This window comes from Aulonocara sp. 'chitande type north' Nkhata Bay, linkage group LG10 (genome assembly GCF_057382095.1).
Source record: "Aulonocara sp. 'chitande type north' Nkhata Bay isolate Kocher_YH1m ecotype deep benthic linkage group LG10, A_spYH_male_GT1.1, whole genome shotgun sequence".
Lineage (NCBI taxonomy): Eukaryota > Metazoa > Chordata > Actinopteri > Cichliformes > Cichlidae > Aulonocara > Aulonocara sp. 'chitande type north' Nkhata Bay.
In genome coordinates this window covers 10,927,228-10,950,401 of record NC_141353.1, presented here as the reverse complement: position 1 = coordinate 10,950,401, position 23,174 = coordinate 10,927,228, and the positions used below count along the sequence as shown (strand labels likewise).

General features: G+C 41.0%; 2 protein-coding genes across 3 annotated transcripts; both read left to right on the top strand.

The window, feature by feature from the left end:
• Positions 1-17: 17 nt before the first annotated feature.
• LOC147320327 (uncharacterized) lies at positions 18-4,614 on the top strand. Of its 2 annotated transcripts, none has more exons than XM_086307440.1 (7): positions 18-112; positions 2,152-2,244; positions 2,386-2,995; positions 3,264-3,469; positions 3,639-3,756; positions 4,026-4,194; positions 4,302-4,614. In XM_086307440.1, exons 3-7 carry the CDS (start codon positions 2,504-2,506, stop codon positions 4,313-4,315), a joined length of 999 nt encoding a protein of 332 aa, XP_086163566.1. In that variant the 5' UTR covers positions 18-112; positions 2,152-2,244; positions 2,386-2,503; the 3' UTR covers positions 4,316-4,614. The 2 variants fall into 2 exon arrangements, with proteins under 2 accessions (XP_086163566.1, XP_086163567.1); XM_086307441.1 differs by having other exon boundaries at positions 2,152-2,248.
• Positions 4,615-13,378: 8,764 nt separating this feature from the next.
• On the top strand, positions 13,379-20,468 carry LOC147320326 (complement C1q-like protein 4). Its single transcript, XM_086308202.1, has 4 exons — positions 13,379-13,684; positions 17,014-17,076; positions 18,346-18,477; positions 18,581-20,468. Exons 1-4 carry the CDS (start codon positions 13,474-13,476, stop codon positions 18,856-18,858), a joined length of 684 nt encoding a protein of 227 aa, XP_086164328.1. The 5' UTR covers positions 13,379-13,473; the 3' UTR covers positions 18,859-20,468.
• Positions 20,469-23,174: the final 2,706 nt, after the last annotated feature.

Here is a 23,174-nt window from a genome sequence, read left to right as displayed (position 1 = left end):
TCCGTTTGGAGGAGGCGGAGGGAGTAAAAAGGTCAAGCTGTTCACAGATGTTGAGGAGACGCGGACAGTACCGGTACTTTTGGTTTTACTGCGTGAAAGGAGCAGAGCGCAGGTAAGCGAACACTGATAATACTAAAGGAAAGCTTTAGTGGGGTCGTTGGTGTGTGGCCTCAGCTTCACACGGTTAACTGGTAATAATGTAACAGCGCGTTTGTAACAGTGACTTTCTGATGTGTAATTAAACAACATTCATTACTTTGACGATGAGCTACGAGATCACATGTAGTGAAAGGCCTGTTGGGATGAACTTGTAATAAAATACATGTTTGGACTTGAGTGAGCAGAGAGCTCCGAGTCATCTCAGCAAAACTTTATTATTTACTTTTCGCTACTTCCTCTTTCTGTGCGTACGGCCCAATCACGTATTCGGTACGTTCATCAGCCGGTGCGGACTTTACAGCAGTTTCGACATCGCGGTACTGAACTGTACTGCCTGGGCTCTTTTGTTTAAGCCGAGGGAGACAAGACACCTCTGCCCAGCGTCCTGCTCGCAATCGGTCAGTCTCTGGACAACAAACTGGACGCCCAGCGTCCCCGACTGTACCGGGGAGACAGAACGAAGGACTCAGGCAAGAAAAGGGGAGGAGTGTGTGCTTCATGGTTAAGTCTTTGTGGGCTATGCATGTGTGTATCTTAAAAACGCACTGCACTCAGACCCTCCAGCTGCTGACCTTCAGTTAAACTCTCCTTCAGCTGTTTACATCCCCCCACGTGGTGATAAAGCTATGGCTATGGACGACCTGTATGACGTCATCAGAGGACTTGATTACAAAAATCCTGAAGCTGCCTTTATTGTGTTGGGAGACTTTAACAGAGCCAACATGAAGAAACGTCCCTACAGCAGTGATCAAACACTGGATCACTGCTACAAACCCCTCCCCCGTCCAGCTTTGGCAGAGCATTGTCCCATACTGCTGCTGCCTGCATACAGACAGAGGCTTAAACAGGACAAAACAGTTTCCAGGGTCATTTACAGATGGGACAGTGAGGCTGAGGGCGTCTTACAGGCCTGCTTTGAGACAGCTGACTGGCAGATATTTGAGAATGCTGCTGATCGCAACATCAGTAAATTCATAGACTCTGTTATAGGCTATACTGGAAACAAGCATGCAGCGTTCAGTCCACCGTGTCTCTTGCAGATGAGCTCAACAAATTCTGCACTCGTTTTGATGCAGAAAACATAAAGCAGGTCCTTTTCCCTCAGGCAGGCAGTGAGGCTGTAACCTTAATACTCGAAATAGAAGATGTGAGATGGTCTTTCCAAAAGGTCAACCCAAAACTTGCCTCGAAGCTCGTCGACCTCGGGCTGGAAACGTCTCTCCTGAACTGTGGGTGGTGAGAGTTGGTAAGCACACCTCCTCAACACCTATTTTAAACACAGGGTCGTGTGCTTAGCCCCCTCCTGTGTTCCCTGTTCACACACGACTGTGTTGCTAAACATAAGTGCAACACCATCATCAAGTTTGTGGATGACAAAACCATCATAGGCCTCATCACAGACAACGAAGAGACGGCCTGTAGTGGAGGTGATGGCGCTGTACAAGTGGTGTCTGGATAATAACCTGTCTCTCAATGTCAGCAAAACAAAGGAAATGATAGTGGACTACTGGAAACGACCAGTCGGGGAACACCAGCCCATCCACACCAACGGTGTCAAGGTCCAAAGGGTCAGCAACTTCAAATTCCTTGGAGTAAATGTCACCAAGGACTTCTCCTGGACCTTCCACACGGACACTGCAATCATGAAAGCTCATCAGCGACTCTACTTCCTGAGGAAGCTGAAGAAGTTTGTCATGAACGCCAACATCACCTCAAATTTCTACAGGTGTGCGAACGAGAGTTTGCTGACGAGCTGCTTTACAGTTTGATACAGAAGCTGCTCTGCCAGCAGCCGCAAATCACTACAGAGGGTGGTGAAGGCACACACACACACACGCACACACACACACACACACACACACACACACACACACACACACACACACACGCACGCACACACACACACACACACACACACACACACACACACACACACACACACACACACACACACACACACTTCATTTCTTATCATACTGTCTGTGTTTCCAGCTTCATCAAAGAGGAAAGTCTTCAGCCTAATCATCAAACTTAGAAAGCACGTCTGCCTCCTGGATCCAGCTGCGACAAAGCTCTCAGGCTCCTGTATGTGAGTTCCTATAATTAGTAATCACCCCTGGGTGCTTTAAGAAATCTTGTCCCGTGACTCACACCAGTGCTGATCATGCTGATTACAACAACAGTGTGTTATTGTGTGTGTGTTCAAAGATGAACTTTTATTTCCAGATAACCAGCCGATGACACTGCCTGACTTATACTGAGCTGTCAGAGCTGCTCTCCACATCAGCAGAGTGACATTGACGGTCTGGACGGTCTGTTTGATCGACATCATCCAAATCGGATCATGCAGAGACAAGGAAACGTCAAAAAACAAAAACATTATAAAGCGAGGCATTTAAAGCTGAATGATTTGAAACAGGAAGCTCAAGATACTCATTTGTACGAGAAGTACCTCTACAAAGACGACATCCCTCCGTACCCCGGACCTGGAGAGGTTTCACTTGAGTTTCATGTGTCTCGGCTGAAACACGACACATACAGATTAGAAGAAATCAAGAATGACGGAGGCTTCAAGGATCCAAAGAGCGGCTCAGAGGATCCAGACAGACTGTCCCTGGTGTGGTGGAGTCTGGCTGTGGCACCAGAGGAGATCCAATCAGCTGAGAGGAGGCTCCTGGAGGAGGCCTTCCCAAACTGGACTGAGGAGCAGGCCCGGCGGAAGCAGGGCTTCCTGGTGGACTTTGCCTCGTCTCCAGCCTTCAGTGAGAAGTCCAGGTATGGATCGTACCGCTTCACCTTCACGGTGGAGGAGGTGCTGGAGGCCTACAGCAAGCAGGTACGGACTCCTTCAGTGTAAATTAACATTAATTAGCTCAATGAAGATTTTTAAACTTGATTTTGTCAGTGTAGCCCCTCAGACTGAAAAAGCTCCCTGACTCCTTCATGTAATCAATGATTTTCTGTTTTAGCTGGTCAGCTTCACCTCAGTGGAACATTTTGTGTATTATGTGTTTGGCTGAGACGTCTGTACAACGTCCCGGCTCACTGATGAAGCCCGGTGTAGCTGGTGTGAGTCTGTCATCAAAACATGGTTTTTTTTCCAGTATTGCTCCGGCCGCCCGCCCGTCATGCGTGTTCTCAGGACTTCCCTGTACAGACAGGAAGTGATGTATGCTGTGCTGGTCCACAGCTCAGCCAATGACGGGCTCTTCGCTGAGTATCCCATGCTGAATGACCCTCCGAACACCATCTGTGCTTACAGGGACGGACGCTTCACCTGGAGGCCCGAGGCCATGTGTGAGACACACAAGTAAGAAACAGATGTTACACACACACACACACACACACACACACACACACACACACACACACACACACACACACACACACACACACACACACACACACTCAGACAACATTTGGTGGATGTTCCTGATCCTTTAACACTGTCAGCTGATTCAGACGCTGCTTCCTCTCAGATATGTGCTTTTACAAAGACGTGACAAAAACCTGATGGAAGCTTGGGAGCTGATTCAGGATCCACAGTTTTATGTTTGGGACCACGTCGCCATCGCCCTGCATGTGGCGGGAGGACAGGTACCTTCACTGCTCCTCCTCCTCACACACCTGCAGAAACATCAGCAACATTATTGTGTTTAATCATCGTAAAGCTGGAGGAAGCTTTTTGATTCTTGTCTTTCTGAGTTTTTGGTCTTTGTGTGTTTCTGCCAGAGCTGGTGTGTTTGGAGGTTTGATGAATAAATGATGTTTACTGTAAATAAACTAAACGTTTCAGTTGTGTTTTTGTAGGTTTTTTGTGTAAAACTGTTGCTCGTCTTTTTCTCTCTGTTCATTTTCTTTTCCAGGTGCTGAAGTTTGATTCTGATGATCTGAGAAAGAACCTCACGTTCTGCGAGTGTGACGCTGTGACAGTCACACCTAATTCTGACTTTCAACATTACCAGGATGCTCAAAGCCTCGTCACTCGTTTGTGGCCACTGAAGAAGGAGGTTTCACTCCAGCAGAGAATCAGAGGTAATAAATCAATAATCAATAACAGGCTGACTTCCTGCTTCACCTCCTGACACAGCCGATGAGCTGTGAGCTGTAAACGTCTCCTGATTAACCTTCTTCATCAACAGGCTCTACAGAGTGAGGCTGTCTGTGGAGTTTCTCCACCTTTATTCTCCTTTTCCTGAGCGACTGCAGCATCACCGGCTGCACAGTGAACCACGGTGGAGGTTACACAGAAGGCAGCAGCCGAGAGGAACGAACACAGAAAAACTCTTTGATGTGACTTTTTTATTCCATTAGTTTATTAAAGGTTTATTACATGAATTTCCAAAGTGCACAGCAAAAGACCAAAGACAGATAAAACATAAACATGTGATCATGTGTTTCACTGCACTCTGTCCTGTCTGCGTGTGATGTGTTCATGTGACTGAATCAAAGACTAATTACACACAAAAAGTGGACAATAAAGTTGTTTTGAATATTTTGGGTGTTTTCTGTGGTGTTCAGGTGCCTTCACTGCTCCTCCTCCTCACTCTTCACACACCTGAAGCTTTTCACATCAGATCATTTGTTGCTGTCTTTGTTAAATCAGTCCAACGTGTCACTAAAAGTGCTTCGAACGACCATCTACTCCTGATTCTATCAATGTGACGTGTAACAGCGCCACCCTGTGGTCAGAGAGGGTGTTACACCCGCACTGTTCCTAATTTAAACCATCATTTCTTTGAAAACTCACTCAGCTGTGCCTTCATGCAGTTTCCACTTAAACACTGTTTCTGTTCATTGTATTTTGATGAGTTCCAGCTTTTGTTCCACGTGATGTTCACAGCTTTGAATTTACCTGATCATCTGTTTACAGACGAACATCCTGCTGCTGATCAGGTCAAATGTGTTTCTCAGTCCTGCATATTTCATGTGAGGATCTCGTGAACCTGTGGAGTTATTCAGGATCGCACATGTTCACTCTCACCTGCATCTTCTTCAAGTCGCTGTAGCTCAGAGACAAACATGCATGGCTTCATTAAATACACTAAAGTTATTGTAATAAAACAGCTCAGTGTGATTTTTTTATTTAAATGGGTTTTGCAGCATTTGAGTGCAACACATGTGATGGTCAGCTAACAGCCTGGCAGTGAAGTGTCACTAGATGTATGTGGTGTTGTCTCAAACATAAAGCAGTATTTATTTAAATGCTAAATAAATGTGCTGCTCAGAGGAAACTTAACTGAAATATATTTAAAATAAAAAACAGCAGTTAGTTGACTGGACTTCAGGATATGAGCACAGACTGTCTTCCTTTTCTAGCTTTGCACTACTTAAAGTATCCCATCCTTCCCAGTGTCTCCCAGTATCAGTAACTTCCTGCTAACTTCTAACTCCGTTAAATATCATAAATTCTGTTTTCATGGATGCCTGGATGTTAAACTTAACTGTTACACCTGGTAGAGCAGAACGCTGATCATTTTGTTACAGATGAAAGAATTTAGACAGTTTTTAACTCTCAGTAATGCTGCAGTGATCATTTGTACGGTGGCTGGGAAGTGCAAATCACATTTACAACATCAACAACAAAATAACATTTCAGAAAACACTTTTACATAAAAACAAACAAACAAATCACCACATATCCAAACTGACATCATGACCAGCAGCTTTTACAGCTGTGGCTCCAGCAAACATCAGCTGATACTAGAAAGTAATATTAAATAAATTCTAACAACAGCTGATCAAGTTTAAACGTGCTGCTGTTGTTTAGCGCGACATACACTGGTTTCCGCTTTCTGGCGCAAAGTGGACTATAAAAAAACAAGAGAGACGATCAGCTGATTATTGATCAGTTTCATGATTGAACTAGCAACAGGAGAGGGGAGAGAATGAGTCTTTTTCTCAATCTAGATGAAGTAGGGCAGCACGGTGGCACGGTGGTGAGCACTGTTGCCGCACAGCAAGAAGGTCCTGAGTTCAATTCCACCATCAGGCCGGGGTCTTTCTGTGTGGAGTTTGCATGTTCTCCCCGTGTTTGCGTGGGTTCTCTCCGGGTACTCCGGCTTCCTCCCACCATCCAAAGACATGCAGCTTGTGGGGATAGGTTAATTGGATAATCCAAATTGCCACTAGCTGTGAATGTGTGAATGAATGTGAATGGTTGTCTGTCCTTGTGTGTTGGCCCTGCGACAGACTGGCGACCTGTCCAGGCTGTACCCCGCCTCTCGCCCTATGACAGCTGGGATAGGCTCCAGCGACCCTGAAAAGGAGAAGCGGAAGCGAATGGATGGATGGATGAATAGATGAAGTAGGGGTCAAATTGCTTTCCTTTTCACCTCAATACCAAACTTTATACTGAAGTTCAACCTCCTCTGCTGCAATTGGTCCAGCCCAGAATCGATCACTCCACCACCTTTCATTGTTTATACCGTTACAAAGAAACAAAAAACAAAAACAAAAAGAAACAACCATGGGCCCATAAAAACGAAAAATGGCCCGGTGGCCAGTCCAGGTGTGGTTATATCATATTTGATTTGATTTCAGACAAAATGAGTCATTATATCATTAAAAATAAACAACAAAGACAAAACTCACAAAATATACAGACACTTATTCCAAAGTTTATAAAAACTTGACACATACTTAGTGCCACCTTGTGTTCGACTGGCAAAGTTTTGCCCTCATTACCCGCTCATTACTTTTAATGAAATGGACAGCGTTCCTAAATTTAGCCACAACAGGTGTGACTGATCAGATTGGACCTGCAGGGCTACTCGGGCTTTTTCACATCAGGGCGAGCAGGAAAGACACTTGGACATTAAAGCATCCACATAAACTCCCTGTGACCTCTGTGTTATCTACTGTAAGACTCAGAGGACCAGAGATGAAGACTTTTCTTTTTATCAGAGAGCCGAACCAGACTTCCTGTATCAGGATGCTGCAGATCTACAACAACAAACATCAGTCAGTTTGTCAAAGCTCCAGAAGTATGAGGAAATACAGTGTCATCAGTTCCCGTCACTCCTTCACAAACAAATATCGTGCACGTGTTTTCTGTACTCACAAAAATGACTTTAAACTTTGGACCTAAATGGCACAATTAGCCTTGCGCAAAAAGTCAAAGTGTTCACAGGAAGCAGTGACAGTCTGATAACTGTGTTGTTAAAATGGTCCATTAAATAGACCTGCTATGAGTCTGGACCTGTTAAAGAAGGATCAGTCACAAGGACTTTCCCCTAAAAACTGGATTTGTTTTATCTTAATGGAAATGAAATATTAATGAAACTTTGATATGAAGCATTGCAAGCTTAGGGTGCTGTTTAAAAAAATCTGGGTCGAGGTACAGATGAAAACGGTCAGAGCATTTTTTACATGTTACAAACTGTTGTTCTGCAGTCATCCAGCTTTTATACAGTGAGAGGTTTGCTTCAGTGTCTGAGTGTAATCAGCTTCACTTTAAGATCTAAGAAATGGTTCAACACAATAAAAGCTTGTTATCATGTATTTGAAGATGCAATGGACTGTTTCTCTCTCACATAGTAAACAGTAGATCACTGCTGTAGATGAGATGGTGAATTTCAAATGCTTGTGTTTGTTTGTAAACACTCTTGGCAAGAATGTAGAATTGTGTCAATATTCTGGGTTATTAGTATCTGTATTCACCATCTAAGGTACAGCACAAGCTGGTATCCAGTCCTCTGCTGCGATGTTAGTTTCCATCCCTGTCCCACATAGAAGAAAGGTCTGGCCTGGATCTGGTGTCAAGCCAGAACTGCTGGCTGCCTTCTGCCATGGTAGGTGGTATGTCATCCAGATATGGGCCAGGCCTGGCGTAGATGGCACTGTTTATGTGATGACATGCCCGATTATGGTTTGGTTTATGTAGCCCAGGCTCATAGAAATCCGGCATCAAGCTGGCACTTCTCACTGACTGGTGTCATGGCTGAGTGTCTGCAGGTCTGGCAATGATGCACTATTTATGTTCCCATTTTCTTATTTTAGTTAGAAGACCTAAATGCAAAGTTGCTATGCTACAGTATAGAGTATGAAGCACAGAGCGCTGCAGAGGAGAGCTTTGCTGGTTTCTTTGACATAGTTATTAATGTCTGTGATATTGTTTGTGTGCATGTTTATGAAAGACACCAGATTTAATCTGTCAGGTTTCATTTAAACTCACTTAAAATTGTGACTGACACAACTCTCAACACAACAAAGCAGAATGTCTGCAATACAAAGATCATGACTCATTGATATTAATCGCTTTTAATGGCGAATTACGTTGTTTCATAAACTCTGAAATATGATAGTCTTGGCATTCTGTTGGTTTTATTTCCTCCACATTATGTTTTCAGTTTATTTCCCCTCCCTTATCTCTTCCCTCATTATCTTCTTAGTTACATGTTTTCATTTCCTCAGGTTTTACTTCGTTGTTTGTTGGTTACTTCCTGTTTTACTTTGTTTATTAATGAGTCTTGTCTTTACTTCCTGTCGGTCCCGCCCTCCTCGGTGTCACCTTCTGTCACATTTTCTGGATTCCTGTTTCATTTGTTCAAGACTTCAAACTAACTTGTGCTTAATTAAGGGGTCTCAATGTGCTTTATACTGTAAGGTAAAGATCCTACAACAATACAGAGAAACCCTTAACAAACATATAACTAGGACTGGTTGATATGACCCAAAATTCATATCTCGATATTTTTTAGCTGGATGGCGATATACGATATATATCTCGATATTTTTTTAAAGCCATAAAGTAAGAACAAACAGAGAGTTTAGTCACAGCGGTGTCCCAGATGTCACACAGGCACTTTTATTCACATACAGCGCAGATACACATGAAAAATTACTCAAAAATAAATTATCAGCATTTATTAAATAATAATGATCCGTAAATAAAAGAAAACAATGTTGTTTTTGTGCATAACAAAGAGCTCACAACTGTGCAGTCAAACTGTAAGCTAACAGACGCTGAGCATAATAACAAAGGTTTCACAGCTGCTCTGTTCCCAGGTTCTACTGTGTGACTGACAGCCTGCAGTTTGAAATCCTCTTCGTAACCACGACTCTTACAGGTGCCATTTATGGTCCTTATACACACACAATACGGTAATATTATGTTGAAGCACAGTACGTATCACTCCACGAGGCTCCAGACTGCGGTAGCCGTAATGCTCCAAGAATCCATCAAGCGGTGCAGCTCCGTAGCTTACCAAAGTCGTACTAAAACATTTTTTGACAAAAGACAAAAGTGGACAAGAGAGAGGCAAACTAGCGTCTCCACAAGTAAAATTATGATGTAACATAGACTATATCGATATAAACAATATTGTCATATCTCATATAAAAATATATCGATATATTTAAAAACTCGATATATCGCCCAGTCCTACATATAACCACCCAATAAGCAAACACTTGGTCTCTGTGGGAAGGCGTTGAGCTCTATCAAGGGCGACAGAAACTCCTGTACAGGAAGTTGACTTTGTTCTATGAGTTTTACGCAGTAGATAATGTAGATTTCTGGACTCGCCCAGTCCAATGCTTTGAAATCATCCAGGTGTCTTCCCTGCAAACCCCGATAAGAAGAAACCTGAGTAACCCTGCAGGTCGAATCCTATCAGTCCAACATGTTAACAGTAGCTTTCCTGTTGACTGTGGCATTTGTTATTTCTGGGATGGTTTTAGTAGCCTGGACAGCAGGCTCCAATTAAACATTATTTTATTACTGCGGATAGGGTAAGCTGTGAGAGCTATTTGCACTAATAAAGATGAATAAATAAAGACTTTGCAGGAATTGCAGGAAATTTGTTTAAAGCAATTTAGCAGAGCTGAGTTTGCTCTTATCTTTGGTGAGGAGAGGTTGGAGGAAGGATGAGCACAGCCAGGTGTAAAGATGCTGTTATCCCCGAGTCCTGTGTTGATGATCATCACCCAACAAGACAGCAGCATCCAGTGGACGTATGATGTCAGTCAAAATCCTTCTGAATGAACCATCTAACACGGCAACAGGCGAAAAGCCAAAATGACAAAACCAGTTCACAGGCTGGACTCTTTCCATCTCCTCTTCACCTCACTTTTATACCTGCTCACCCTTTCCTCCCCCATCCTACTGGACATCACATCATCTGATGTCCACCCACGCTTATCTTTCTCTGTCTGCTTTACTCGATTTAATACAAAGTTTAAACTTTAAAATCTTTATCACGTTATCTTTGTTATTCTAACATAAAAAAATCACTTTCACATCACATATGGAAATAATTAACTTCATGTTTCATTCAGTTTTATATAATTCTACTTCAGTTAGATTTGTTTTTGCACATTTTCACATGAACATTCATTGTAACAGATAATGTCATTAATCTCTTTCTATCCCAGGTCATATGACAAAGGAAAAACTCCTTCTAATAATAAGAGACCTCTGTGAGGAGCAGTGTTGGGTGTAACGCGTTACTGTAATTAAATTACTTTTCCACTGAAAAAGTAAAGTAACTGATTACTGTTCATTTTTAGGTATTTTAATTACAGTGACTTACAATGTGCATATCATTATTAAATTTCAATCATTTGTCTTCTAAACGTAGAGGTAAACTCTGCCGCTTTAACATCGCTGTAGTGCAGCTGCTCGTCATTTCGCGTCAGTTTGCTGCACAGTCGTATTCTAAAGCAGAAGCTGCCGGACTCGCTGAAGCGAGTTTTATGACATGGACATATTCCCGTCTCTTCACTTTTCTGAAACAAGCAGACAAGAACATTACAGTAATATGTAAAAACTATCGGCGGCTGTTAATAGCAGGAGTAATCTGCCGAAGCGCCTGACACAGAGCACAGACGAACACTTCTGAGTGATCCTTGTCCATCATCCATGGATAACACAGCGGCAACTCCTGCTGAGCAGCAAAACCTGATTTTACTTCAGCAGCACAGAAGGTGCTTAAAAAGGTGAGCTTAAAAATAACTGCAGGCGACACTGTGGAAGAGATGCTACCGCTGCTGTAGAGTCCCTGTCTTTAAAAAAAAAGATTTATTATTTAAAGAGTTTAATTTCTATTGTTTGTCCACTCAATGTTTTATTGGGATTTTAAGTATTTAGTTAAATTACTTATTTAGTAATTAAGTTACTTTTCAGACACAGTAATTACATAAGTATTTTAAATACAATATTGATTAAGTAATTAGTAATTAATTACTTTTTTAAAGTAACTTACCCAACACTGGTGAGGAGCATCTATCTGCAGTATCTGAATGTCTCGGACTCCCGGACCATCAGCACCGGCTCCCCTCAGGGCTGTGTTCTTTCTCCTCTGCTCTTCTCCCTGTACACCAACTGCTGCACCTCCACCCACCAGTCTGTCAAGCTAATCAAGTTTGCAGATGACACCACCGTCATTGGGCTCATCTCGGACGGGGACGAGTCTGCCTACAGGAGGGAGGTTGAACGTCTGGTGTCCTGGTGCAGCCACAACAACCTGGTGCTGAATGCCCAGAAGACAGTGGAGATTATTGTGGACTTCAGGAAGCACACAGCCCCACTCCCCTCCATCATCCTGACTGACACCCCCATCACCTCTGTGGACTCATTCCGCTTCCTGGGTACCACCATCACCCAGGACCTGAAGTGGGAGCCCACCATCACCTCCGTCATCAAGAAAGCCCAGCAGAGGATGTACTTCCTGAGGCAGCTGAAGAAATTCAACCTGCCAACACGGACGATGATGCAGTTCTACACTGCAATCATCGAGTCCATCCTCACCTCCTCCATCACCGTGTGGTACGCTGGAGCCACTATCAGGGACAAACAGAGACTGCAGCGTGTTGTGTGCTCTGCTGAGAAGGTGATTGGCTGCAGACTCCCATCTTTGCAGGACCTGTACACCTCCAGGACACTGAGGCGTGCAGCCCGGATCTCAGCTGACCCTTCTCACCCTGGACACAGTCTGTTTGACCTGCTCCCCTCAGGCAGGAGGCTCCGGTCCATTCGCACCAGAACCTCTCGCCACAAGAACAGTTTCTTCCCCTCTGCTGTTGAACACATGAATAATAACCACATGATTGTCCCCGCCACTAACACATGACCCTACGCTGTGTCACTGCATCATTCCATGTTTGCACTGATCACCACCTGCACTCATGTATATATCTTTCTACGTAGCACTCATAATTCTTATTCTCATGTATATATCTATCTACTTAGCACTTTTAATTCTTATTCTTATTTTTATTTTCATGTCTATTTAAACGTAATTTATGACAGTATGTTTGCACTGAAGCACCGCAGCAATTTCCTAATGTTGTAAACCTGCTCAACATTTGGCAATAAAACCCTTTCTGATTTCTGATTCTAACTGGTTGGGGGTGAGGGGAGGAAGTTAGCTCGTACTCTGGCTTTTATTCTTGAAGTGTTTTCAAACTCGACTTTTATCACATTAATGAGCTTGACAAACAAATGTTTGCTCTCTTTATGAATTCACAGCTAAAATGTTCAAGCCAACATAAAAAAAAAGATTTCAGTTTTTCTGATTTTTTTTATTGAGTGATTTGTGTTTGTGACAGAGAATAACATTTCAGTCATAGTGAAGGCCAAAGGATCAGGAGATGTCATTAGTAACTGAGCTTTCCAGATATTCTTAAATAGCTGCAACAGTGAAGCTGCGAGTCACAAACCCCCCCCCCCCCCCCCCACCCCTCTCTCTGTGTGTGTGTGTGTCAGAAAGTCATGCAGCTGATTTCCTGTAACCACAGAGGTGCTGAGGTCAGTGTGTTGCAGTTCTTCGTATTGTTGAATTGTACTTTGGTTCTTTCAACAAGCTCGACAAACAAACGTTTGCTCTGTTTGTGGAGCTGACACGATCAAACCAGCATTCAAAAATAGTTCCATCTTTTTATGACTGTTTTAAAATAAATATCTGCTTCCTGTGTGAAAAGGCCTTGAGTCAGTGAGTTCTTCTAAAAGATCTACGGCATCAACCTTTCAGCCTTCCAGTAAATATTTTTAAGCCTGGTTTTTGCACCAGGAAACTCAGAATGCTGTTAAACATCAGAGTGGGTCATGGACGCTAACGCTGGTGTTAGCTGATAAGTCCCAGCTCCGCATGTATATATGCATGAACTCTGTGTACACAGTTAACTGCAGAGAGTTCAAAGGAGAACATCTCTACATCCCTGCTCTGTTTACATGTTCAGTCCTGCAGTCAAAGTCTGATTCTGGTCCTGCGGCTCTGCAGTGTGTGAGGTGGAGGATGAGGGGACATGTGGGGCAGAAACCTCCTCATTCACGCCTCTTTTCCCCTCGTTATAAAACTCTCAGATTAACAGATGACAGTTATACAGCAGGTTTCTGTCGACAGAATGAAGATCATCATGTTTCTCCCACTTTTGCTTCTGGTCTGCTCTGTTTCAGCAGATCAGACTGAGACTGCAGTCCAACAGTCCTGTCCACAGGACATCCACGCTGTGCTGAGAGAGCTGACCGCCTCATTGGCTGTGCAGAATGAGCGGATCACTGTCCTACAGAGAGAGAATCAAGGTACAGTTTCATACATCAATGTGACTTCAGAAATATCCAGAAGGTCAGAAACAGGAATGACCAACATTCATGGTTATGTGTTTTCTTATGAGACTCAATATTTTTATCACAGGAATATTGGAGCAGTCTTCAGAGATTAATGATGCAATGAAACAAAATGCTTTAAAGAGCCGGTAAAGAAGCTTAAAGAGACAGAAAACTGAGACTGATCAGCTGAAGCTGCAGTCCAAAGAGATTGTAGTGAAACCATCATGGAGCTGTAAATATATCCTCTGAATGATGTGTGATATTAAAATGTTTTTTTTACATGTTTGATTGTAAAAGTATAAAACTTTAAAACATCTTAAGATTTTATAGCAGAACCAAAAACATCTCTTTTCATCTCAGCATCAGGAACTGACTGGAATGTGTTTATAATGAAACAGCTCACGGCTCCTCTTCATGGCAAACTCTTCAAACCAAATACTTCAACATTTACTTAAACACCAGTTTCTGTGTTGATGCAAACTTTCTAATCATCATTTAAAGTCCGTGTTTGTGATGTAGCGCCCCCTGGAGGTGGAAGCTCACTAACTGATTCAAAGATTTAAGGATTGAAAGTGTTTATTGTCATGTGTACAAAGCAAATCATTTCTTTGCGCAATGAAATTTTTTCTCTGCTGTCCACACACAGATGCCGGTTAATATGTACAAACAGATAAAATACAAATAGCAGGAATAAATAAGTGGAGACCAAAAAAAATTGATGCGTTAAATAGATTTATGTGCAAAAGAGCTATGAGCTTAATATGCTGGTTTGATATGTGAGATGACCTGATGTGCAAAAATTACTATTACTGTTCAAAATATTTCAGCTGTTCAAGAGTCGGATAGCAGTGAAGGAGGAGTTGTTGAGTCGGGATGTTCTGGATTTCATAGTTCTGAGCCTCCGAGGGCAGAAGAGTGAACATGTCGGGTGTGTGTGGGGTCTTTGCAATAGTTACTCCCTTTTTACACGTGCTTCTTTCTACGCTGTGATATCCTTGTCAGTTTTCTTGGTATTTATTTATAATCACGTCTGTTAATCCTTGATATTTATAATTGAGTGATCTGTATATATTAGTGCTACTTTTATGCTAACATTATGTATTGTCTGGAGTTTAGTCTGTTACTGTTACTATTTTAGAATTTCTTCTTGGAGAATATGTAACCCAAATCATTTCCTTAGGCATTAATAAAGTATTCTGATTCTGAGTGTTTCATAATACATGACCTGCCATCAGTGTTGGGCAAGTTACTTTGAAAAAGTAATAAATTATAGTTACAAGTTACTTCTTCAAAAAAGTAACTGAGTTAGTAACTGAGTTACAAGATTCTAAAAGTAATTAATTGTGTTTAAAAAAAACGTTTAACCCTCTGGGGTCCAGGGTATAATTGGCCATTTTTAACTACTTTTGATTTTCCCTCCACATTTCACCTTTAAAAAGATTTATTTGCCTTGTTTGGTCTCATTCTTTTCAGCACAACCTCGCGTGTCTGAATTTACAGTTATGTTTTCATTTTGACTACTGTATAAACACAATTGATCTAAAATCAGACAAAAAACACAAAATCCGAGTAGAAAAAGTTATGTTTTACTGTAACAACCACAAACATGTTTAATGATCATATTTCATAACTTTAAATGCAAATATAAATTGTCAATTTTAAAATCATATGCACAAGTTTTGCAAACAGCAAAGTTATTTGTATCATTTATCTTTTACCTTGATTTTTTAAATAACCATTTACAGAACAATCAGCTGTTCTTCAATAAGATGCCACAAATTATTTGTGCCACTCCAAACATTTCTGTCCACTATAAAGGAAACATCACAGCCTGATACCTGCAGGTCTGACAGCAGCAGGTGTGTCACTGCTGTTTCTACCTGGAGACAGCAGTCGCATCATTGTTCTGACACACAACACAAAACTATCCACAACACATTAACTACACACTGCAAACACGCTAAACGTCACAAATCTCTCACATCTCAAAACTCGCTCTCTCTCTTTTTCTGCTGTCTCGCTCTCTCTCGCCGTCACTCCTAAATCTTTCGCCTCTTCCTAAACAACCAAACGTCATGTTGCCAAATCATTTTTTGATTGGTCGACATGGTGCATTTTTCCACCAACACAAACGGGCTGTTTTATGTTTTGTTTTTTTATTTCTTGCTCATAAGCAGAGCGTGCTCGCTGCGCTGTCCTTAGACAGTAAACATGAAACTATTGAGGAAAAAATGCTGCGTATATCTTGTTTATCATGACTCTGGTTTTACGTGGCCACACAGTTTATAAACTGGTATATGTCACCTTGTTGCTTTGTCTTTAAGTGGTCATGTGATTGTCTTACCACGACTACTTTATTCTTCCTCAGTCAAACAGCAGCACTCATGTGATTGTTTTGCCCCCTGAGATCCAGGTGTTGTGCCAGACAGTGATCATGATTACCGCGGGAGCGCAGCTGCTGAAAGCCGTAGCGTCCAGATTACTTACAGCTACTTCCGTGCAACTGATATAAGATGCTGTAAGCTGAACACAGCTTCAACCGTCTGTTTGTTGAAAAATAGTAACACACAGCATTTTCTTCTTAGTAACGGTAACAGCGTTGTAACAATAGGAATAGTAATTAGATTACTCGTTACTGAAAAAAGTAACGCCGTTATTCCCATCACTGCCTGCCATTATCCAATGACACATCTGCTTCACTGTGTCTTTTGCTCGTTTCTCCTCCTCCTCTTTTCTCTTTTTTCTAAACTGAGCACCTGACGGCTTTGAACTTTTCTTGTCCATCTTCCACTGGTTTTCATTTTGCACTCCAGTATGAACACCCATCCCCCAACCCGAGGATCACCACAACAAAACCTAACAGACCTACACCTTAGTTCACAGATTCGCTTTGTCTAAGGTTTATTTCTGGGATTTCGCACAAATCATGAATACATGATGGTCTTGGATTTACAACGTTATGAATGAAATGTGCTCTATGGAAGCAGCCGGCCCCTCCCCTTTTGACAGGTTGTGTGTAAAAAAACTGTAAATTATAAATTTTAAATTGTTATTGATCCCTTGCAAGGTAGAACCTAGAATCTCCCCTAGTGTGGATAAAGATGACAGAGTTTAACAGCACAGAGTTGAGAATCAGTTTGTTCAGAGATCCAGTCAAACAAGTCTGCTTCTTCAACCATTCTCCACCCAAGGATCACCACAACTTTCTTACTTAGTTACTTTCTTACTTACAAATAAAAACCTGTGAATAACTGTGTGCTGTCAGTAAGATTTTTCTTTTTATTTCTATTATATTTTATCAGAACTAGCAACAAAGGTGGAGAGTCAGAAGACTGAGATCGACCAGCTGAAGCAGCAGTTACAAGGTACTGTGTGGGAATCTGAAAGAGAAATGTTGCAAGATTTCTATAATTGATACATTCTTACATTTTAGAATTAATGTTATATCTTAAATCTGATATTAAATTGACCAGATTAGTATTTATGTTTGAATGTTGTAATGTTAGACACTGAAACTAAAACCTGCTCTGATCAGCTCAACATCACAAGGTGACTGGAATGTGTTACAGTTAAAGACACAACGCTGCTCAACAGTGTTGGTCAAGTTACTTGAAAAAAGTAATCAGTAACTAATTACTGATTACTTCCCCAAAAAGTAATCCCGTTACTTTACTGATTACTTATTTTCAAGAGTAATTAATTACTTAGTTACTTTTTAAAAACACGATTTACAACCTGAATAGGTGATAAAGCGATAGATCTTTTTAAAACTTGTTTTATTAGTTTTAATCTTTTAACTTTATGCATCAAGCAAACATTAAAGTATATGCAACATTCTCTGACTGGAAGAAATCTGTTTACCATTTAAACATATTTTCTGCACATTCCAGCACATAAAATAAAATGTTTTGTGTGTTTACACTCAGTCTTTCAAATAGGTGCTTGCTCGGAAGTTTAGGGGATTTTTTCGCTGTAAAAAGAAGTTTTCTTCCCACGCACAGCGGACACTAATGTTTTTGTCACTTTTTATGGAATCAAACTCAAAGTAAGGTCAGTACTTCCACGCTTTAAACGCTGCACGCTCATACTCTCTCCCGCACTCGATATGTGATCCATTGTTGATCTGCAGACAGCTGTTGTCACGAACGTCGCACTCGCTTACGTCACTGCCATCAGACATTCTCGCAAAAAGTCACGGTTTTAGTAACGCAGTAACACAGCGTGCTTACAGGATGTAATCCATCTCTGCTGCTCAAATCAATTTCTGTGAACATCTGAAGCTGTATTTGTGCTGTAGCGCCACCTTCAGACAGAAGCCAACAAACTCTGGAGGATCAACATATATCAGTGCTATAAATCTGTTCACAAGGTGGTGCTACTGTGTTTGAAAATCTTTAGTACCAACAATATTTTTTATTTCTTCCACATGATATCTGAGGGCAAAGCTTCAAACTAATCACCTGCTGACACAGTATGTGGATTATCCAGAGTTTGATTTCTTCTGTGGCAGTGAAACGCTTTCAGCTGTCAAACATTTCTTTCATTGGAGATTAAAGTTTTTGTCATGGTCACTTTTATGGGAAGAGTCTAACTCTAAAACAGGAAGTGTAAAATGAATTTTCTCTCTCTCTCAGTCAAACAGGTGGCTTTCTCAGCCTCTCTGCTGGATCAAGGTGAAGGAGATACTGGACCCTTTGATGGCCACACTACTCTGATCTTCAAACATGTTATCACGAACATTGGAAATGCCTACAACAAAAACACAGGTAATAACACTGAATGTCACTTCTCAGCTATGTTGATGTCAGGCTGATGTTCCAGATGTTCTAACAGCTGATTTTCCATTTAACAAAAACAAATGTCCCACAGGTATTTTCACTGCACCAGTGAGAGGAGCCTACCACTTTGACTTGACCATAGTTGGTCATGGAAACATTGTTGCAGGTGCTTTCTTGTTGAGGAATGGGGAGCAAATTTCTATTACATATGAAAATCCAACATCTGGTACAGTGAGCGCCTCTAATGGAGTCTCACTGCTTCTAGAGGTTGGAGATCAGGTGTTTGTACGTCTATTGGCTAGTGCAAGGATATTTGACAGTCAAAGTCATCATAACACGTTCAGTGGTCATCTGATCTTCACCATGTGAGAGGTGTGACAGCTCCAACACTTCCTGTTTGGCCTGTCCTGTGTGGGCGGAGCTTAGCCATTTTTAGAAGTAAAACAGGAAGTAAATCACCTGCTGGAATCAGTTTCTTGCTCTCTCTCTCTTTCTGGTTGGGTTCTAGTTTTGTGTTTATTTGTTTCTACTGACTCAGATAATTTACTTCTTCTTGTTATCTTTGATTCAAATACATCCAGTTAAATGTTCAGTGATTCTCTTCTCTTTGTCCTTTCTTTGAGTCGGCTCTTCATAAAGTGCTGCTCCTCCATTAGGTCCTGACTATTTTCTATAAGTTGGTAAACGGCATCGTTTTTTATTGGCTCCACTGTCCTGTGTTGGTCAGTCTGTTATTTTGGTGACTGCTGGCCCACATGTTTGCTTTTAACTGGAGTCTTTCCTGTTAAGTTGAGCAAAATCCAACAGTTCCTCTTTTTCTCTTCTTTGATAATCATGCAGGTGTTTTTCTTAAACTCTTAACAGATGTTAAACCTAATCTGACTATCATGATAAAAATGTAAACAGCTGATTTAGTTAATCCAAATGCAGACAGATAACTGACTGTAAACTTACTCGGGTTCATTTCTTTCAATTCTTTACTTTCAAAATAAAAGCATCTTTGAACTCACGCTGTGGATTTCTTTATGTGTGTTTCATACATGGAGCAGAGATCAAACCTACACATGCTGGGAGTTACTATCACAGGTAAAGTGACACCTGAGGGGTGACCTATGAAGTGAGATTAGTGGTTTAGCGAGCTACGCCGAGCTGAAACTGGCTAAATTACTACGGTAATGTCTGCTGAACACATAACTGGTCATGAGCTGATTATGTTCTGAGCTTTGGCTTAAAATCTTGTGGAAGCTTCTAGTGTTTCTTTGGAAATATTGGATGGAGAGAACATTCAGAGGCTGACGTGATCGATTGGGATTTCCTGGTCTGCATGAGAAATACAGATTCTCAGCAGGACAGAGAGAGTACACTAACATCAAAACCAAAGAAATATACTGCTTGTGTGAACGGCGTGTGTTACTGTGCATGGAGGAAAAAGAACACAGCATTCCAAGAAACACACCTGCTACCTACAGTAAAATGTGGTGGTGGTTCCATCATGCTGTGGGCTGTGTGGCCAGTGCAGGGACTGGGAATCTTATCAAAGTTGAGGGACACATGGATTCCACTCAGTATCTGCAGATTCTGGAGACCAATGTCCAGGAATCAGTGACAAAGCGGAAGCTGCGTCAGGGCTGGATCTTTCAACAAGACAACAACCCGAAACACTGCTCAAAATCCACTAAGGCTTTCATGCAGAGGAACAAGTACAACGTTCTGCAACGTTCATCTCAGTCCAGACCTGAATATTACTGAAGATCTGTGGTGTGAGAGAGCTGTCCATGCTCGGAAGCCATCAAACCTGAATGACCTAGAGATGTTTTGTAAAGAGGAATGGTCCAAAATACCTTCAACCAGTAGGTTCCCATTGGAACCTACTGGAAGCGTTTAGAGGCTGGAATTTCTGCAAAAGTTGGATCTGCTAAATATTGATTTCATTTCTTTTTTTGTGGAGCCCAAATTTATGCACCTGCCTGATTTTGTTTAAACAATTATTTCACTTTCTGTGAATCCAATAAACTTCATTTCACTCCTCAAACATCACTGTGTGTCTCCTACATGATATATTTAACTGACATTTTCTATTGTCACAACCAACGATTTATACAGGAAAATTATGACTATTAACAAGGTTGCCCAAACTTTTGCATCCCACTGTATATTCGGTAAATGCCTAAGACATCTTGAGAAATGTAAATCGCCGCTTGATTCATCCATTTGGTTGACTCCACCGGGGTAGCATATGCTAAGGCGCGCAGAGTAGACTGAAACTGAATGGTGAAAAGTGAAACAAATTATTTGAGAGCTACATTTTTAAAGGATAAAATACAGTTTCAAAGCAAATGAATTCATTTTCAAAATATAAAATTCAATTTCAATTTAGTGACGAACATTTACAAACCGATACATTGAATTTCAAATTAGGCTAATTCAAATTCAGTTTTAAAAAGCATTTATTCAAGTTACAATTCAGATTCAATCTGAGCAATTCAAATTCAAATTTAACTTATTCAAATTCAGTTTCGGATGGCACAAAGTTCTGCCCATACAAGAGCCCTAGTTCAAAATGTGTTTTGCTCCGGCTTCTTCCATGCATGTTAAATTTAATTGGTGTGTCTGTGTCACCCTGTGTGTACCTGAATCCTATGTGATAGTTTCAGGTATCCACTCTAAGCTGGGAAAGTGTTAGAAAAACAGAATCATATATTTTCTGCTTTTTCATAACTGGTTCTTTTCATTAAAACCCAATTGAACTTTTAAAAAAAGCCCAACTCCTGTCTGACATGCTGCTCCTGTTCATTTGTCAGTAAAACAATTATCTTTTATGAAAGAGGCTTATATTAGAAAAGTAAATTCTTACTGAATTTCTAAGGCATTAAAATGACATACTACTGCAATACTGAGATTAACCACAACACCAGACCATATGCAACACTGTCACTGTTTGATCATTTGGATTCATTGCACTTCATAAACAAACCACATTTGCCACCAGACAGCGACACACTGTGGCTAGAGGGGGTATTACATTGAAAGACTTGAAGCACATCGGTGTTGTTATAACATTATAATTAACCAAAGCAAAACAAACATAAAAAAAGGCCGCTGTAAGTGTTAAAATGGTGAATGGCCTGCATTTGTATAGCGCTTTAATTAGTCCCTATGGACCCCAAAGCACTTTACACTACATTCAGTCATTCACACATTCACACACACTGGTGATGGCAGCTACATTGTAGCCACAGCTGCCCTGGGGCCACTGACCCGAGGTTAAATTTGATATACTTTTGTGAGCTGGCACCCAACATCTACATGTTCACTTTTTTCTTTGATATGAAAATAACTGCACTTATTAATTATTATACTGAACGTAGATTACGTACTGAACTCTACCAGTGAGAATGTGCTCTCAAGGTGGGGTAAACCTGAACATGCAGAGCTAACAGAGAGACAGTTGACCCATCACACTCACCTGCACTTCTTTGGACTGTGGAAAGCAGCTCGAGTACAAATCTCTGTGGAACTGGAGTCAAAGCCAGATTTCACTCACAAGTCGACAAAATGTCAGCCAACAATTAGACTTGTGCATCTTTTAGGAACAATTAATAAATACATTTGGAATTTACAGTTTATCATATTTATTTTTTTACAATTAATTAAAAAAAATATTTCAAACAGGAACAGAAGGTAGAGCTGAGCATTAGAAAATATCACAGAAAAGGATCAAACAAATCAAATCATCTCAAAGACAGATCAGCTGCATGCTTCTAGAACTCTGCACATTTTTAGTCTGATATTAAGTTACAAGACGGCAAAGAAAAAAATAAAGAAATTAAATCTAAGTTCACAACATTTAACCAATCCTCCCAGAAACAGAAGAGGATGAAGGCAAAGCAGAGGAAAAAGTGCATCTGTAAGCTGAAATAACAGAATATCAAAAGGCTTCACATGAATGTACACAGAGACAAGACTGCATAGGGAGGAAATGTTCTCATAGCTTTGCTCTGAAATGCAATGACATCAATTATTCAAGTGTGTGACTCATGACTAAACAATGAAGTCTTGGTAAGCATGAAACGGAAGTGACCAGAACACAACAGCAGAGTCATTTTTGTTCTTGACGACTTTGCTCGAGCTCCGAGTCGTTCTGCTTCAGGATTAAATTAGCTGTGTTAGCATGTATCATAGTTAAAAAGCACTTATTACACGTTACTAAACTTGTACTTGTTACAGCAGAGAAGTGTGTTTTATGTGAAAAAATAAAATAACAGCATCTAAAAATGTGTCTGCATCGTGGCTAATTAAAGCTAGCTGGTGCGATTAAGTTTGCTACAGCTGATTTCCCCACTTTTGCATGTTTCATGTATTCACATATACAATATAACATCGTAGTATATGAAATACTACATAAAATTTGAGCTACATCTGATTATAACAGAGGAAAAATCACCATCGGTTAACCTCATCCTGATAAATGCTAACTAGCCCAGCTAGTCGTATATTTCAAGGGGATCTATTAGCTTTTCTGTATTTTATGTGATATATATTTATTTGTTTGAATACCTGCACCCCACCTGACCAATCAGACAAGAGTAGGCTGTTGGGGGGAGGGGGTCTGCATAAAGATTGTGAACCATGCATAGCTACTGTAGCGAGAATCAAAGAACGAAAATATGAAGCTAGCGAATAAC

Excerpts from the sequence above, each read along its gene's own strand:
- LOC147320327 (XM_086307440.1), top strand. The coding sequence starts at position 2,504 with ATGCAGAGACAAGGAAACGTCAAAAAACAAAAACATTATAAAGCGAGG. Across the intron at positions 3,470-3,638 it reads GCCATGTGTGAGACACACAA|ATATGTGCTTTTACAAAGAC; the intron begins GTAAGAAACAGA and ends GCTTCCTCTCAG. Across the intron at positions 3,757-4,025 it reads TGCATGTGGCGGGAGGACAG|GTGCTGAAGTTTGATTCTGA; the intron begins GTACCTTCACTG and ends TTTCTTTTCCAG.
- LOC147320326 (XM_086308202.1), top strand. The coding sequence starts at position 13,474 with ATGACAGTTATACAGCAGGTTTCTGTCGACAGAATGAAGATCATCATG. Across the intron at positions 13,685-17,013 it reads CCTACAGAGAGAGAATCAAG|AACTAGCAACAAAGGTGGAG; the intron begins GTACAGTTTCAT and ends ATATTTTATCAG. Across the intron at positions 17,077-18,345 it reads GCTGAAGCAGCAGTTACAAG|TCAAACAGGTGGCTTTCTCA; the intron begins GTACTGTGTGGG and ends TCTCTCTCTCAG.